General features: G+C 36.2%; 1 protein-coding gene across 4 annotated transcripts in view; it reads left to right on the top strand.

Moving 5' to 3' along the window:
- ARFGEF1 (ADP ribosylation factor guanine nucleotide exchange factor 1) overlaps positions 1-16289 on the top strand; it is a 147501-nt gene that overhangs the window by 107470 nt on the left and 23742 nt on the right. For all 4 annotated transcript variants that reach the window (XM_033202255.1, XM_033202254.1, XM_033202252.1 and 1 more), the window contains 7 exons: positions 3946-4036; positions 8630-8670; positions 8766-8935; positions 9299-9450; positions 9588-9760; positions 10708-10868; positions 11851-11981. In XM_033202255.1, coding sequence (XP_033058146.1) covers positions 3946-4036; positions 8630-8670; positions 8766-8935; positions 9299-9450; positions 9588-9760; positions 10708-10868; positions 11851-11981 — 919 coding nt within the window. The remainder of the gene's footprint in view (positions 1-3945; positions 4037-8629; positions 8671-8765; positions 8936-9298; positions 9451-9587; positions 9761-10707; positions 10869-11850; positions 11982-16289) is intronic.

The following is a 16289-nucleotide window of genomic DNA, read 5'->3' as shown; positions in this document are numbered from 1 at the left end:
TACTTTTCTTTTTGGTCTGCACCATTCTCTACTCACTCCTGACTCATCATGCTCCATTTTTGAATCTACATCCTAGAAGGAGCTAGGCTATTGACTTGGCCCCTGTTGGGCAGAACCCTCCCGTTGGACCATCGCGTGGTTACCAGCCAACCCATGTAACAAATGGCTACCCTTGTCCCCCTGTGCCTCCTGAAGTCAGACAGCAGATGCTTTCTGGAGCAGAATGTTGTCATCAGAATTTAAGCTAGAAGAAGATGTGGTACAGTCAAGCCAGTTTAGTCTGCATATACAGTGGACATATATATATGTATATAGTTTTAAACTAATCCTCTTTTTTTTATTTTTTTGAGTCAGAGTCTCACTCTGTCGCCCAGGCTGGAGTGTGGTGGCGCGATCTCAGCTTACTGCAACCTCTGCTTCCTGGGTTCAAGTGATTCTCCTGCCAGCCTTTTGAGTAGCTGGGATTATAGGTGTGTGCCACCATGCCTGGCTAATTTTTGTATTTTTTTTAATAGAGACAGGGTTTCACCATGTTGGCCAGGTTGGTCTCTAACTCCTGACCTCATGTGATCTGCCCGCCTTGGCCTCCCAAAGTGCTGGGATTACACATGTGAGCCACTGTGCCCGGCCATATCCTCTTTTATTGATGGTATCTCTGCCGAGTATTCCATGTAACCAAGTTGACAGGGTTGAGTATATATTTATCATACTTTCTGACTGTTAGTAAAAAAGTCTGTACTTTTGACTTTTTGGAAATATGAAACTTTCAGTTATTAAGAATACATAGTAGATAATTATTAAATTTGAATTATATGCATTCTTTTTTTTTCTATTTTTTTTAAAGACAAGGTCTCACTCTGTTGTTGAGGCTGGAGTGCAGTGGCACAGTCAACTCCTGGACTCAACTTTTTTTTTATTAAAGTTAGTAAAGCAAAAGCTTGTCCCAGGCTTTCCCTATGTTTTTTTTTTTCCCTATTTCAGTATGTTGCCCAGGACTGTTTCAAACCCCTGGTCTCAGGTGATCCTCTCACCTCGGCCTCCCAAAATGCTAGGATTACAGGCATGAGCCATGACACCTGGACTGCATGCGGGTCTTTCAAGAGATATGTTAACATTTAAAAATTCAATGGCTTTGTCACATAGATGTTCAGAGAATATTCATGACACATACTTTTAAAAATTTTATTTAACCTAAATATGCCCTCTCTATTGTAATTGCTTTTGTTTCTGCTTTCTTTTCTACATAACCATCCTTCTACGTCTAGGTTGAATGAATTTTTCATCATATGTAAAGCCTTTCTTTGAGCTAACATCCCTATTGTGTGCTTTTGAGTAAATTTGTTTGACAAAACTGAAACTCTTATTAAGGGATTTCACATATTTGTGAAATGGGTTCTTTGGATTCTTAGACATTTTATGTATTCTTTGATTCCTTTAAATATTTTTTTATTAATGATTTTAAATTTTTGTATTTAAATATAAAGGACATTTTGACGTGTGTGTGTGTGTGTGTGTGTGTGTGTGTGTGTGTGTGTGTATTCCCCCCCCCACAGAATATATGTATTTCCTCTGTGGAAAGGATATCCTGTTGATACACAAAGGAAGTTACCTCATGATTGGCATTGTTTTTTCTCATAGGTTTTTCTTTGTAAAATTTCTGTAACATGCTGTGCATGTCAAGTTTGCCTTGAAACTGTTTCCCTACAAGCCCAATACTGTGTCACTTACTTCAGGCTTTCATTCTTGTTCACTTGTATTATAGGAGTAGACTTTTAATTTATCTCTGATTTCAATATTTTTTCCTATTTCAGTATGTTCTCCAGATATTACCAGTGTTGTCTTTTGGAAAATAGATTAGATCATATCAGATCTAATAAATCCCTGTTTTCAAAAGTAGTACATTAAACCTAAGGGTCAAGGCTCTTCACATTCTTTTTTCTAGTCTGTCTTTTCAGCTTTGTCTCCTACTACTGTTCTTTTCCCTTCTTCCCAGTGTCTGCCAATCCTTCATTATGGCTATACTACCAAGTATGTGAAAACGTGATATACAGTTGTATGTTTCCACTACTTTATATAGCTGCCCCCTCTGTCTCAATTGCTTTTCTTTCTCCTTCCTTTTCTACATAGTTATCCTTCTAGGTCCAGGTTGAATTAATATTTCATCATATGTGAAGCCTTTCTATGAGCTAACACCCCGTTCTCGTCCCTATCAAAATTAGTTCTATTTAGCAAACTTTTATTCTATGTAATTAGTTCATTTCAGCCATGAAGTAATCATTACATTGCATTGAAGTTCATTATAAACATATCTATCTCCTCTCCTGGTGTAAATTATTAACTCCGTGAGGACAGGGGTTACATCTTTTTCACATCATTCAGTTCCTAGGATAGAATTTGAGTTCAGCAGGTTTAAATGATACCATCTGTTATGTTTGCCTTCAGAAGGGCACTTATTGAGTGGTCACTCAGGTCAGGTGTTTGTAGAGCACCTGCTTTGGACTTAATTGTGAGTAAGGTAGGATAGTACAAAATGTATATTACTTGATTCCTAACCTTAGGAAACTTTTTATCTGGTTGTGAAGGCAACATTAACACACCTGAAATAATCTGTATGAAACTGTGTGAAAGTAATTCTGATTTGAGTAGTACCTAGCTAAGTAAATGCTTAATTCAAAGGCAGATGAGAACAATGGAGAGGAACTTTTCGTTGAGAACCCAAATTGAGTCTTGGTAGGTAAGTTTTAGATAGTTGAGGGATGGCACATTTTGGCTAGACTGTTGAAGGGAAGTGCTTTAAATGCTAGGCTAAAGAGTTTATATTTTACCTTGTAAGTAACAGTAAGCAAAATGAAGGAGAAGATTTAGGAAATAATCTTGCAGGAGGATGAAAGAGAGATTGAAGAGGGAAATAATTAATGGTGGGGAAATCAGTCAGGAAATTGCTTCAGTAATCTAGGACTGAGATGATGAGGGCCAGAACTAGGTAGGAATGGAAATGAAGAGATGATATGAAAAACAGATCAGAAGAAAAATTTAGTGACTAGTTGAATATTGATAGTGGAAGAGGATACCAAAGGTGATTCTAAAATTAAGAATTTGAAAACTGAGAATATTGTTGTTCTCTCCAACACATGGAACCAGTTTCAAGGGAAAGGATAAATGATTCTTTTCAATAAAAGAATGTTAGAAAATACAGGTAGAATTTTCAACTAACTGGCCAGGCACAGTGGCTCACGCCTGTAATCCTGGCATTTTGGGAGGCCGAGACGGGAGGATCATGAGGTCAAGAGATCGAGACCATCCTGGCTAACACGGTGAAACCCCATCTCTACTAAAAATACAAAAAATTAGCCGGGCGTGGTGGCAGGTGCCTGGAGTCCCAGCTATTCAGGAGGCTGAGGCAGGAGAATGGCGTGAACCTGGGAGGCAGAGCTTGCCGTGAGCCGAGATTGCGCCACTGCGCTCCAGCCTGTGCAACAGAGCAAGACTCTGCCTCAAAAAAAAAAAAAAAAAAAAAAGAATTTTCAACTAACCTTTGTAAATAGGGGACTAGAGATTAAATTACAAGGGAAGTCTAAATACTTGGAGTTGGAATCATCTTCAGAAGATGTCATTGGAACTGGGATTAGTGCTGCATTTCTTTAAACATTAAGGGAAATTATATCTAACATCTATACTTTTGTGATATAAATTCACAGTGCCCCTACTTTGTGTGATCTTTACAAACATAGTTTGTGACTTGTAACCATGTGTTGTATACTACTTAGTAAAGTTCATTTGCACATTTGGCCTTGATAAGTGTCACTGATGCCAAAAGAATTGTTCACCTGAAGCATTCTTTTATTAGGAAAGCAGTTGATTTCAGAAGTATATTTTAGAACTGTTAAGTGTATTCTTCTACTGAATTGTTTTCAAACTGAAATGACTCTTTTTTATGTGTGGTAGTTGGAGGAAATGTGGACTGGAAACAGATAGCAAGTATTCAGGAATCCATTGGAGAAACCAGTTCTCAGAGTGTTGTTGTTGCTGTAGATAGGTAAGGTATTCATTTTATTCCCTTTTCAGATGATTACTGTTTCAGTTCTGTAGCATTTAGGTATTTTCTTATTGGTAAAAAGAAAAAAAATTATTGCCAAAATCATTTTCCTAAAGTAATATAAGATTATTTTGTGATATGCTGTGATTTAGATGATGAAGTACCTATAATTTTGCTTTTTGGATCATAGTTACAATAAGAGATTAATGGGCATTTAAGTTACAGTAGATGTTAATGGGCATTAAGGAAATGGTAACCTTGATGGAAAAGAATACAAATGTTTTATTTTCTTGTAGAAAACGTACTCCCCTTATTATCCCTATTTGAAAATGTGTAGTTTATTTTTCTGGGTCCACAATAAAGACTGCATTATGGATGAAATGAAAGGTTTTATTGGCAATTCTCATTTTAACTTTTTTGGAAGGGACTTCAGAATTTATGTTTTATACACGTCACCACATATTCCCCATTTTTAGTTTGTTTTTTAAAAGAAAACCCATAATATGCTTTATTTACTACAGAATATTTTCAATTTTAAAATGCCTAGCATGTAGAACGATATCTCCTGTTGTTCTTTTGAAGATTAGCTTTTTCCAGATAAATGCCCCCAAAACTGAAACATTTTACAACAGTGTTTTTTTGTTCTCTTCCTCCCTCCCCCTCCACTTGTGATGGAAACTTTCAAAAACATAATTTTGTACAAATCTTTCCTTGATAGTCTGGAAACTCATGCTGATCCATTATTTCACTTTGCTTCAGATAAAATTTTTTGCTCTAAGTACAGATAGAACTAGAATGTTCAGTTCAGTGGCCACTGACCCTGGAAGTACTCCATGGAACTTTTTCCTTGAATCTTTAATGTCCACTTGCTTTTTTTTTTTTTTTTTAATAGAGGAGTCATTTGCCTGTTTTTTTGTGAAGATTGAAGAAAGATTATCTCATACCTACTATATAACAAGCATGAAGGCTTGCCACAGATGAGGCACTTGCAAAACGCTTTACATTTAATCCTTTCAGTAGCCTGATGAGATGCGTATTCTTGTCCTCAATTTACAAATGAGGAAACTGAGACAGAAAAAGATTAAATAACTTGCTCATTCCCACAACTAGGCTTGTAATAAGCATGCATGCTTAACCTCTCCACCTTTCAGCCTACATGTACTACTGCAGAGCTATGTAGTAGCCCTTCTGCTACCTGGCTAGCTTTCTTGTGAATGATTTTCTTGCCTTCCAGAAAAATCATCTTCACTGTCATTTTGAGAACCTATTCAGGCATGATTCAACATTTTACCTACTATTTCTGCTTTTATAATGTACTTTATGTGACCACATCTAGTTCTAATTTATCTTCCTATCCACTGTTTGTTAGAGGGACATATTACTCATTTGAAATTACATGCCTCTCTGTTTTAAGAATTTATGCTATTTCAGAGGAGACTTAGCGTACATTTTGTTTGTACTTTGTCATCACAGTCTTGTCATCGCCAGATACTTCTACAAACATAAATCCAATGTCATTTTATACAAAACCTCAGTATTGCAAGTTTTTGCTTATAGTGAAAACAAAAAAGTTATATATTTGATCTCTTATAATGTTATTCTTAAGTGGTACATTTCACTTTCCCATTAAATGTTTTTTGAATATCTTGAGTTTATTTTCATATCGTTATGTTCAAACTTTGGTCCGTTACCCAACTTAGTGAGATAATACTGGTAGTTGAAGACAGTAGTGAAAATAGTGTCAGGCATCAATGTGGAGAGTTCTGTACTTACCCAGCAAACAGTATTTTCCTGTCCTTAGGCCTATTTTTCTGCATAACCTGTTATTATAAGTACAGGAACTAAAGAAAAACAAAAATAATTTTTGTATGCTTAATTCTTTATAGCTTCTGGTTTATTAACCAACAAAAAAAAATAAGATTTTATTACAGACTTTAAGATGATAAAATTTTCTAAGTATCTACTTTTGTATTAGGAATCTTGTATTATTAGGATATAGGAGAAGAATTTTGGGTACTTCAATCTGGGAATAACTGATCTTCTAGCATTTGCTAGGATAGAATTTTTTATGCATTGTTAAATTAGACCAATTTCATAATGAATATTACTAAACTATGCAGGAGATAGACTTTGTCCATGAATAGTTTATTTTTAATAGGTAAAAAACAATTATTTAGCATCGTAGTTTTTCTCTTTATGATTTTTTATACATACCAGATCTAGCTATAAACTGGCTTACCTCACACTTTGGAATATTTCACCTATCAGAAAATATGTACAGCTCATCCCAACTTCCTTTGCTCGTAAATACTTTTCATTTAGGCCTAAGAAATAAATGTTACCTCTAATATATTAACTGTGAAAAAACCTTTTACAGGTAAGATAATATAGGCTGCTTGTGTATTGCATACAGTTTAAAAGTTGATTTGATCCAGAATCTGCAAAAGTTTTGCCAACCTTTTTTTGTTTTTCCATCTGTATTATAATGTGATGAAGCAGTAATCTTACCAATGGTTTTTTTCTAATGCTTTTTTAAAAGCACATTATTTTTAATATTCGTAAACAAGGTTCTTGTGCTTCTGTCCTTTGCTTTTTCTATGGAAAATGTAGAAACCATTTCATAGGCTGATTTTATGAAACACAGCTCTGTTCTCTTGCCTTAATATTAAGGCTTGACTTTAAATGCTCCCACAGAATGCTGTGCTCTACCATATGGCTTATCTTTAGTGGAGCATTACTAGAAATAGAGTGACCCCCTCAGAGGCTATGAAAGTGAGTAGGAATTGGGATGCCCTTTCTCAGAATGGATGCTCCCCCAACCTTCCACCATCACACCAGTCCACAGAACCTGTCTTATTGCTGATGATAGTTCTCTCTCCTGTTGCCTTTGTTCTCCGTTATTTCAACACCTTCAGAATCTATTGCTTCCCTTCCCTGTGGTTCTATCTCTGCTTTTGTTCTTTCTTTACCCCTCTACTGTTTGCCATTTGCTTTCTTCTCGATTAAAAACTCTTTTTTTTCTTTGTTTTTGTTTATGTGCCTTTTCTTCTCCTATACTATTTAGTTTTCACTCTATTCGTGGGTGGCTTGTTTACAGCCATTGCCTTCCATGAGAATACCTGTAGTTTGAGAAGTCAGCTGACCAAATTCATATAGTCTGGCAGTTTTCATTTTTGTTTATGTGAGAGCTCTGTAGACATTGTGTATCCTTAATTTCTGGGTCCGGTCTAATCCCTGGATTAAGTAGGGCCGTATTACTTTTGATTTTTCCCCCAGATTGCGTTTTCTGCCAGATTTTGGAATTACTGCTTCATTCTGCTGACAAGAACAATATAGAAAATCTTAAGACATTTCTTTAGCAGGAACTCACATTCTGAGTCATCGTGTTACCAGTTTCTAAACTGTTTTTCCTGTATTGTTTTTTACTCATTGCCAGGACACATAGACAGACATGCAAGGACACTAGGATTAAAAAATCATGATATACTCAGAACATGTAGATTGTGATAGTAGGAAAAAAGGAGAATATATTTAAAGGGTTGAATATACCTTTTGCTCAGGTAAGTGTGAGGCAGTATGGAAAAGTGGTTAATAGCTTAGACTCTGTAATCACCCTGTCCTGGTTTGAATCTTGGCTTCAGCACTTAAGTTATTAAATATCTTTATGCCTCAGTTTCTGTGTTTATAAAATTGGGGGTTTAATAGTATGTGCTTCGTAAGGATCAAATGAGTGAATATTGATATTACACTAGAAAAGAACCCACCTTGTGATTGGTAGCTATTACTGTTATTACTATGACTACTGTGACCTGCTCCTGCCTTTAAAATTTTCCTTTTTATCATGCAAATCATATTTCTTGTATTCTAAGTTGAGGAATGTCATCCTTCTTGAAAGTGACTTCAGACTCTTGGTTACAAACCCAGAATATGGGTTAAAATGCAGACTTTAAAAAAGGAGGACTAATGTGTTTATGCTGAAAACGTTTATGAAACTTAGAAACAAAAAAAGAGCCCAGCAAAGAAGAATGGGCAAAGCTGGGCAGTGTTAGTTTAACTCCAGATATTTGAATGCCCTAAGGAAAGTGGTTTGGCCAATTCTTAGGTAAACTGAGACTATTTACAAGGTTATATTAAATCACTTTTAGTGTAAATGAACTTTCTAATCAAATATACTTCACTGGTAAAAATGAGTCAAGTTTTTCATTTTAAGAACTTGTTTAATGCTAGTTGATAATCAGGAAAGAATCTGTAGTATGCCAATTATTTGTTAGTTTTACAAATTAATATTTTTCTTATTCTTAGAATCTCGTATGTATCTGGAGTTTGTAAATCTAATAAAATTACAGCAGTATATACTTACTCTAATAATAATATTGAATGCAAACTGGTTCATATGGAGTAGAGGTGGAGGGGAGGGAGAAACATCCAGACTACACTTGTTACTAAACTAAATGATGAAAAATACTCATTTGAGTACCCAATTTTTTGTTCCCTTAAAACATAAAAATAGGTAGTACCCCATGCCATGTACTTTTCAATTGGAATAAGAACAGTAATTTATACATTTTTAAAATTGTGTTTTATTTTCCCTAGAATATTCACAGGATCTACAAGGCTAGATGGAAATGCTATTGGTAAGTATGGGCATTTATTCTACTTCGGAACTGACTTTGGGCTAAAATAACTTTAATGTTGAGCTAAAAAAAATATAAATATATTTATGTTACAGTGGATTTTGTCCGTTGGCTCTGTGCTGTGTCTATGGATGAATTGCTTTCCACGACACACCCAAGAATGTTTAGTCTACAAAAAATAGTAGAAATATCATATTACAACATGGGAAGAATAAGATTGCAGTGGTCTCGAATTTGGGAAGTTATTGGAGATCATTTTAATAAGGTATTTGAATAACTGTGGTATGTGTTTACATTTGTAGTATGTTTTTTGTTTAGAATGTCTTTGTAATCAAATTGAGCCTTTTTCCCTTCCAAGCAATTATTTATTACTTTTTAATATTAAATCAGAACACCCTGTGAATGGTGTTTTTCTTTTTAGAAATTATTACTCTGGGCTTTAAGAATTTGATGTAAAATGTCTGTTTTTCTTGTTGAGAAATATTTTTAGCATATTTAATGCCTTTGTGGAAAATCTTAGGATTTACCTACTATGCTATTCTATGCTTTTTCTAAGACAAAAAATAAAGAATTGCGGATTTTTACTGCTGATATTAATTAACATCTTTTATTTCTGTCGCCATTACAGGTTGGGTGTAATCCTAATGAAGATGTAGCTATTTTTGCAGTAGACTCCTTGAGGCAGTTGTCAATGAAGTTCTTAGAGAAAGGGGAGCTTGCTAATTTCAGATTCCAGAAGGATTTCTTAAGACCTTTTGAACATATAATGAAACGGAACAGGTACTATATTTGTTGAATTGCTTAATAGTAGGAAAATCTTATTGTTTTCCACAGCAGGGAGAAAAACAGAAGAAAGGGGGAAAAACTGATGAGTTTTATCTGTTTGCATATCCAAGCAATTATATTAATATTTTTAGGTCTCCAACAATTCGAGATATGGTTGTACGGTGTATAGCACAGATGGTTAATTCTCAAGCTGCTAACATTCGATCTGGATGGAAGAACATTTTCTCTGTATTTCATCTAGCTGCATCTGATCAAGATGAAAGCATAGTGGAACTTGCATTTCAAACAACCGGGCACATTGTCAGTGAGTATTGTCTTAGCTGTGTTCAAGTAAAAGGGAAAAAAAAGCAACCTTAATGTGTTTGGAAGATGAGTCAAGTAACAATAAGATTATGGCCTTTAAGTTTACCAAGTTTTGTCTACAGAACCAGAGTAAATAAAAATAATTAAATTACTATTATAGTTAACATTTATTGAATATTTACCATACGGCAAATACTGTGTGCACTTTTCACGTAATTTCTTTAATCTTCACAGTTAAGCATCTTTATTATCCATCCCTTTTTTCAAAATGGATTAGGAAACTCAGCCCCAGAAAGGTTAAGCAGTTTATGTAAGGTCACAGAACTAGTGATGGAGATGGTCTTGAGACCCACAGAATATTAAAGCCTTTATTTTTGATCAGTAAGTACATTGCACAGCCTTCTTCAAGGAGGAGTCCCATTAAGTTCAAGGGGGACTGACTGAAATACTAAGATTGTAAGTTAAGCCTGTATAGAAGATGACAGTGGTGACCATCAACATCAAGAATCATGGCATCATCATAGCTATCATTTATTGCGTGCTTGCTGAAGTATTACGCTAAGCACTTCACTTACATTATTTTGTGTAGTGCTTACAGCTATCCTGTGTATATTATGATTATTTCCATTTTATATCAAGAAACCAGATATAGAGAGGTTAAGTAATTTTGTATATTCATTCAGCCAAAGTTGAATTGGTATGTACTGTGTACCAGTCACTGTATTAGGTGCTGTGTTTATAGTGTAAACAAAACAGACAGGTTTTACTATTCTCACCACACAGGGCAGTCAGGTAAGTGGTAAAGATAGTCTTGAACTTCGTATCTGTTGGATGTCAGAGCCTTTAACAACCTTTAAGGAAGTGCATTATATCTAGATGTTGGTGTATTTTTGGTACAGCTAAGAATAATTGAAAAATTATGGTAATATGTATTTTTCTCTATTTTAGCCCTTGTATTTGAAAAACACTTTCCAGCGACCATTGATTCTTTCCAGGATGCCGTGAAGTGTTTGTCTGAATTTGCGTGCAATGCAGCTTTCCCAGACACAAGTATGGAAGCAATTCGACTTATTCGCCATTGTGCAAAATATGTGTCTGATAGACCTCAGGTATAGCGTCATTTAGTAAACAAAATTTTGCAGAGTATTCTTTCCAATTTGAAATCTTAAGTTTGGGAATTGAGGGTATATGAAGCATTTATTTTTCAGTAATTCGAAAAATAATCTGAGCAGCCTGATTCTGAGTTAGGATGGTTAGTGATTGTAACTAACCATTATTGAAAGTGTCAGGTATTTTTCTGAGTGTTTTTCATTAAATTGTATTAACTTGTTTAATCTTCTAATGACTTTATGGGATAGATAGTGTTATAGCCCCATATGGATAAAGAAACTGAGGCACAGAGTTTAAAAATGTGCCCGTAGTTTCAGGGCTAGTAAAGTAGAGCTAGGGTTTGAGCCCCAGCTTATATTTGTAACCATTCCCTACAGTGCATCTTGTCTGTCTGTGCTGTGTAATACTGAAGCTGACTGACTATGGATTAGAATAGGCTTAAGCTCTGAAGTAAAAGGTTGAATTGAAAATCTAGCTGCCATATTTAACTTGCATATTTAAATCTATCTTTGTAACTTTCATAAGAGACAGTGATGTATCATAGATTTGGTAATAAGATTTTATTCCATACTAACATGGACCGATCAGGTGCTTGGTACATTTCAGATATGTCAACTCATTTTACCTTCATACTTCCCCAGTGTGGTTACTGTGGCTGTGTGGTATCATAACCATTTAAGTGATAAAAATGGAAACCTGAATTAACCTGGGTAATGATGCAGAAAACTGGTGACAGTTGAAAGTGAAGCTAACTTTTGGATGCTAGTCCAGAGCTCTTTATAGGCAGTTATATTTTGCCTGCTTCAGTGGCATGTATACTAAAATTATAGGCAGTTATAGTGTCCATTTTTTATAAATTATTGTGTATTAAATTGCTCACTGGTTATCTGTGAAGCATTTAAATTATTTTTTGAGAAGTTAATATACTAAATGTATAGGTGTTATGTTTTGCTTTTAATAACCCTACCTTTTTTCTTGAAGGCTTTCAAGGAATACACAAGCGATGATATGAATGTGGCACCTGAAGACAGGGTGTGGGTGAGAGGATGGTTCCCAATTCTCTTTGAGTTATCCTGTATCATCAATAGATGCAAATTAGATGTAAGAACCAGGTAACAATCTATATTTGTAATTAAAATTTTGGATTTATTTTGACTTTAATCACGTAACTCTTGTTTATAAACACAGTCTCACAGTTAAAGACCATAAAATGAAGTGTTTTGTCAAATATATTAATTAGTAGATAGGTATATTTTAAAATATGTTAATATTATTTTAAAATGTTAACTAGAGCAAAATAAAAATGGAAATGCTACATTATTTTAAAAATATTTGATTATAGCCTCCTTTTGATTTTAGCTTCTAAGTTAATTTGATCCTTTAAACATTCTGTCTTTTTGTATATTTGTTTCCAATAATAAATTGAAGTTAGTGGCAAAATTTATTTTATTTCGTGATGAACGATAGAAGAATTTTTAAATGCACATCCTTGGTGAGTTTTAGGTGAAGAACCATTTCTTTTTTTTTTTTTTTTTTTTTTTTTTTTTTGTTGAGACGGAGTCTCGCTCTGTCGCCCAGGCTGGAGTGCAGTGGCCGGATCTCAGCTCACTGCAAGCTCCGCCTCCCGGGTTTACGCCATTCTCTCGCCTCAGCCTCCCCAGTAGCTGGGATTACAGGCGCCCGCCATCTCGCCCGGCTAATTTTTTGTATTTTTTTTTTTTTAGTAGAGACGGGGTTTCACCGTGTTAGCCAGGATGGTCTCGATCTCCTGACCTCGTGATCCGCCCGTCTCGGCCTCCCAAAGTGCTGGGATTACAGGGTTGAGCCACCGCGCCCGGCCAGAACCATTTCTTTTTGTAACCTGGTCAGTAACATAGTTTGGAATAATATAGAACTATTCAAATAGAACTCTTTCAAAAGTATATTGCCAATAAAAGATCATTATGAACATATAGTCAATCTGTAAAGGAACTATTCCGGGTATTATGTGACTGGCCAAGTGCTTAACACACTGTTCTTAGTTCACAGCTCACAGGACTCCCATAGTAGTTTTTTACCCTGTACTTGGCCACATTGAAATGGCCAGCTTGTGTGTCCTAATATCTGTCAATCTCTAAACCCACCGTGAGTTCAATTTTATGGTAAACAAAATCTTTTAGGAATCTTCCCTTCTCATTTAGAAGAATCTTCTGTTATTTGGATGTATAACTTTATCGAATTTTTTGAATTTCTAAAGGTAGCACAGAATGAATCTCTTCTTTTTCACCTTGTGCCAGAACCACACCCATGCCCCACCAAGGTTAAATTTGACTTATATCTCAAGAAATTTTTCATTTTTATAGTATTATTTGTTACAACAGAAATTCTTATGAAATAGATAATCCAAAATAGGACTTAACCCTTAGGGATTTTAATTATGAGAGCACTATAGAAAAACAGTTTATTTTATATTTAGATACGGTGGATTGTTTATCAGTGGGCCTGTTAGGAACTTGTTGAAATTCAAGATAGCCGCATTTCAGTTGTCCAGCTGCCTCAGTGGAGCAGCTAACATATCATGACTAGCAGGTCATGAAAACTCAGCACCCTCTCCCCTCACCCTTTATTTATTTGTAGACGTCTGTTTGATGGAGGATCCACCTGCTTTCTTAGCCTTGTGTTGCTTGGCACTGTGAGACCTTATTTCTCACCGTATTCCGTGTTCAGATTATGGGTAGATACTAGTTGTTAAAGACGTTGTATGTGTTCTAGTTAGTAAAGGAGAGGGAAAAGATCAGTAAACTTTGTTCAGTGATGGCCTTTGATTTTCCTACCTCATCCCAGGATATGTATGGGCTGCTATTTAGCTTCCATTTTAAAATGTGGGCCAGATGCCGTGGCTCACATCTGTAATCCCAGCACTTAGGGAGGTCAAGGTGGGAGGATTGTTTGAAACCAACCTAGGCAACATAGTGAGACACCATCTCTTTGAACAAAAAGTTAACTAGGCATGGTGGGCATCCCTCTAATTCCTGCTGCTCATGAGGCTGAGGCGGGATTGCCTAAGCACAGGAGGTTGGGGCTATGGTGAGCCCTGATCACACGACTGTACTCCAGCCTAGGCAACAAATTGAGATTCTCTGTCTTTAACAACAACAAATAGTGCAGCACTATGATTGGTGTAACACTGTGTGGAAAGAACTTCTCGTGTGCATTCTTATTTGATTTTTCCAAAATTCTCTAGATTTGGGGATAAATACCGAAAATTAAAGTCCCAGATGTAGTCAGGCATCATTTAATGACAGAGATATGTTCTGTACAATGCATTACTAGGCAATTTCAGCGTTGTGTGAACATCATAGCATGTACTCAAACAAATCTAGGTGGCATAGCCTGTTGCTCCATGGGTACAACCTGCACAGCATGTTACAGTACTGTAGGCAGCTGTTAATACAATGGCGTTTGTGTATCTAAACATATCGAAACAGGCTGGGTGCAGTAGCTCACGCCTGTAATCCCAGCATTTTGGGAGGCCAAGGTGGGCAGATCACCTGATGTCAGGAGTTCGAGACCAGCCTGGCCAACATGGTGAAACCCCACCTCTATGAAAAACATAAAAATTTGACCAGGCATGGTGGCTCATGCCTATAATCCCAGCACTTTGGGAGGCCCAGGTGGGCGGATCATCTGAGGTCAGGAGTTCAAGACCAGCCTGGACAACATGGTGAATACCCCTTCTCTACTAAAAATACAAAAATTAGCCGGATGTGGTGGTGCGCACCTGTAATCGCAGCTACTCAGGAGGCTGAGGCAGGAGAATCACTTGAACCTGGGAGGCGGAGGTTGCAGTGAGCTGAGAGTGCCACTTCATTCCAGCCCAGGCAACAGAGTGAGACTCTGTCTCAAAAATAAAAATTAAAAAATACAAATACAAAAATTAGCCGGGTGTGGTGGCGCACGCCTGTAATCCCAGCTACTTGGAAAGGTAAGGCATGAGAATTGCTTGAACCCGAGAGGCGGAAGTTGCAGTGAGCCAAGATGGCACCACTGCACTCCAGCCAGGGTGACAGTAAGAGACTCTGTCTCAGAAAAAAAAAAATTCTATGTGTATATATATACATAGAAAAGGTACAGTAAAAACATGATATAAAACATATACAAGTGCCTTTATAGGGCACTTGCTGTGAATGGAACTCGCTGGACTAGAAATTGTTCTGGGTGAGTCAGTGAGTGAGTGGTGAGTGAATGCAAAGGAGGCCTAGGACATTACTGTGCACTACTGTAGACTTTATAAACACTGTAAACTTAGGCTACTCTAAATTTATGAAAAGATATTTTTTCTCCAATAAAAAACTAACCATAGCTTACTGTAAGTTTTTTGCTTTATAATTTTTTTAAATTTTAAAAAACTTGACTCTTATATTAACATTTAGCTTAAAACACATTGTACAGCTGTACAAAAATATTTTCTTTATATCTTTATAAGCTTTTTTCTATTTCTATTTTTATTTTTTACTTTTTAGACTTTTTTGTTAAAAACTAAGACACAGACACACACATTAACCTAGGCCTACACAGAGTCAGGATCATCAGTGTCACTGTCTTCCATCCCCACGTCTTCCCCCACTGGAAGATGTGTTACCTCAGGGGAAGTAACACATATGGAGCCATCATCTCCTATGATAACAATGACTTCTTCCAGAATACCTACTGAAGGACCTGCCTGAGTCCGTTTTCCAATTAACTTTTTAAAAATGTGTAAGTACAAGGAGTACACTTGCAAATAATGATGAGAGGTGCAGTAAATTAATCATTAACAAAATTGTTTATCATTATATGACTGGCAGTGCAGTAGGTTTGTTTATACCAATATCACCATAAACATGTGAGTAAAGTGTTGCCCTACGATCAATGAAAGCTACAACTACAATGTCACAAGACATTGTAAAGGAACTTTACAGCTGTATTATAATCTTAGGGGACCACTGTCTTATGTGCAGTTCATTGTTGACTGAAAATGTCCTTATGTGGCACATGACTGTATTATTTTTCCCTACACCAACTACTTAATATTGCTTAAAAAAAAAAAAGACATTTTCCACATTAAAAATCCTTGGAAACGATTGATCTCTGTGTTTACTTTGGGCCCTGGAAAAAACAGGATTGCCCATATCCACTTACTCCTAGCCATGAGAGGCAGCATCCTGTTACTTGGAGTGGGAGGGCATCGATACAGAGCTCAGCAGATGGAGGATGAGGGAGCCTTGTTCCATTGCAAGGAGGGAACTATGGGTTTAGCATCAGTGATGGAACTCTGACAGGCGTCCCCTGTCTAAGAGTTTCTTTCCCAGGAGTTTCTTTACTATGATTTCTCTATCACTGCTAGTATTACATATTAGATATCTTAGGGATCCAATAGACCAGTGTGAATTTACTGTAGG

Source organism: Trachypithecus francoisi, unplaced genomic scaffold, assembly GCF_009764315.1.
Source record: "Trachypithecus francoisi isolate TF-2019V2 unplaced genomic scaffold, Tfra_2.0 Lachesis_group7, whole genome shotgun sequence".
NCBI lineage: Eukaryota > Metazoa > Chordata > Mammalia > Primates > Cercopithecidae > Trachypithecus > Trachypithecus francoisi.
The sequence above is the reverse complement of the archived record's forward strand: the minus strand, read 5'-3'. Positions and strand labels throughout refer to the sequence as shown.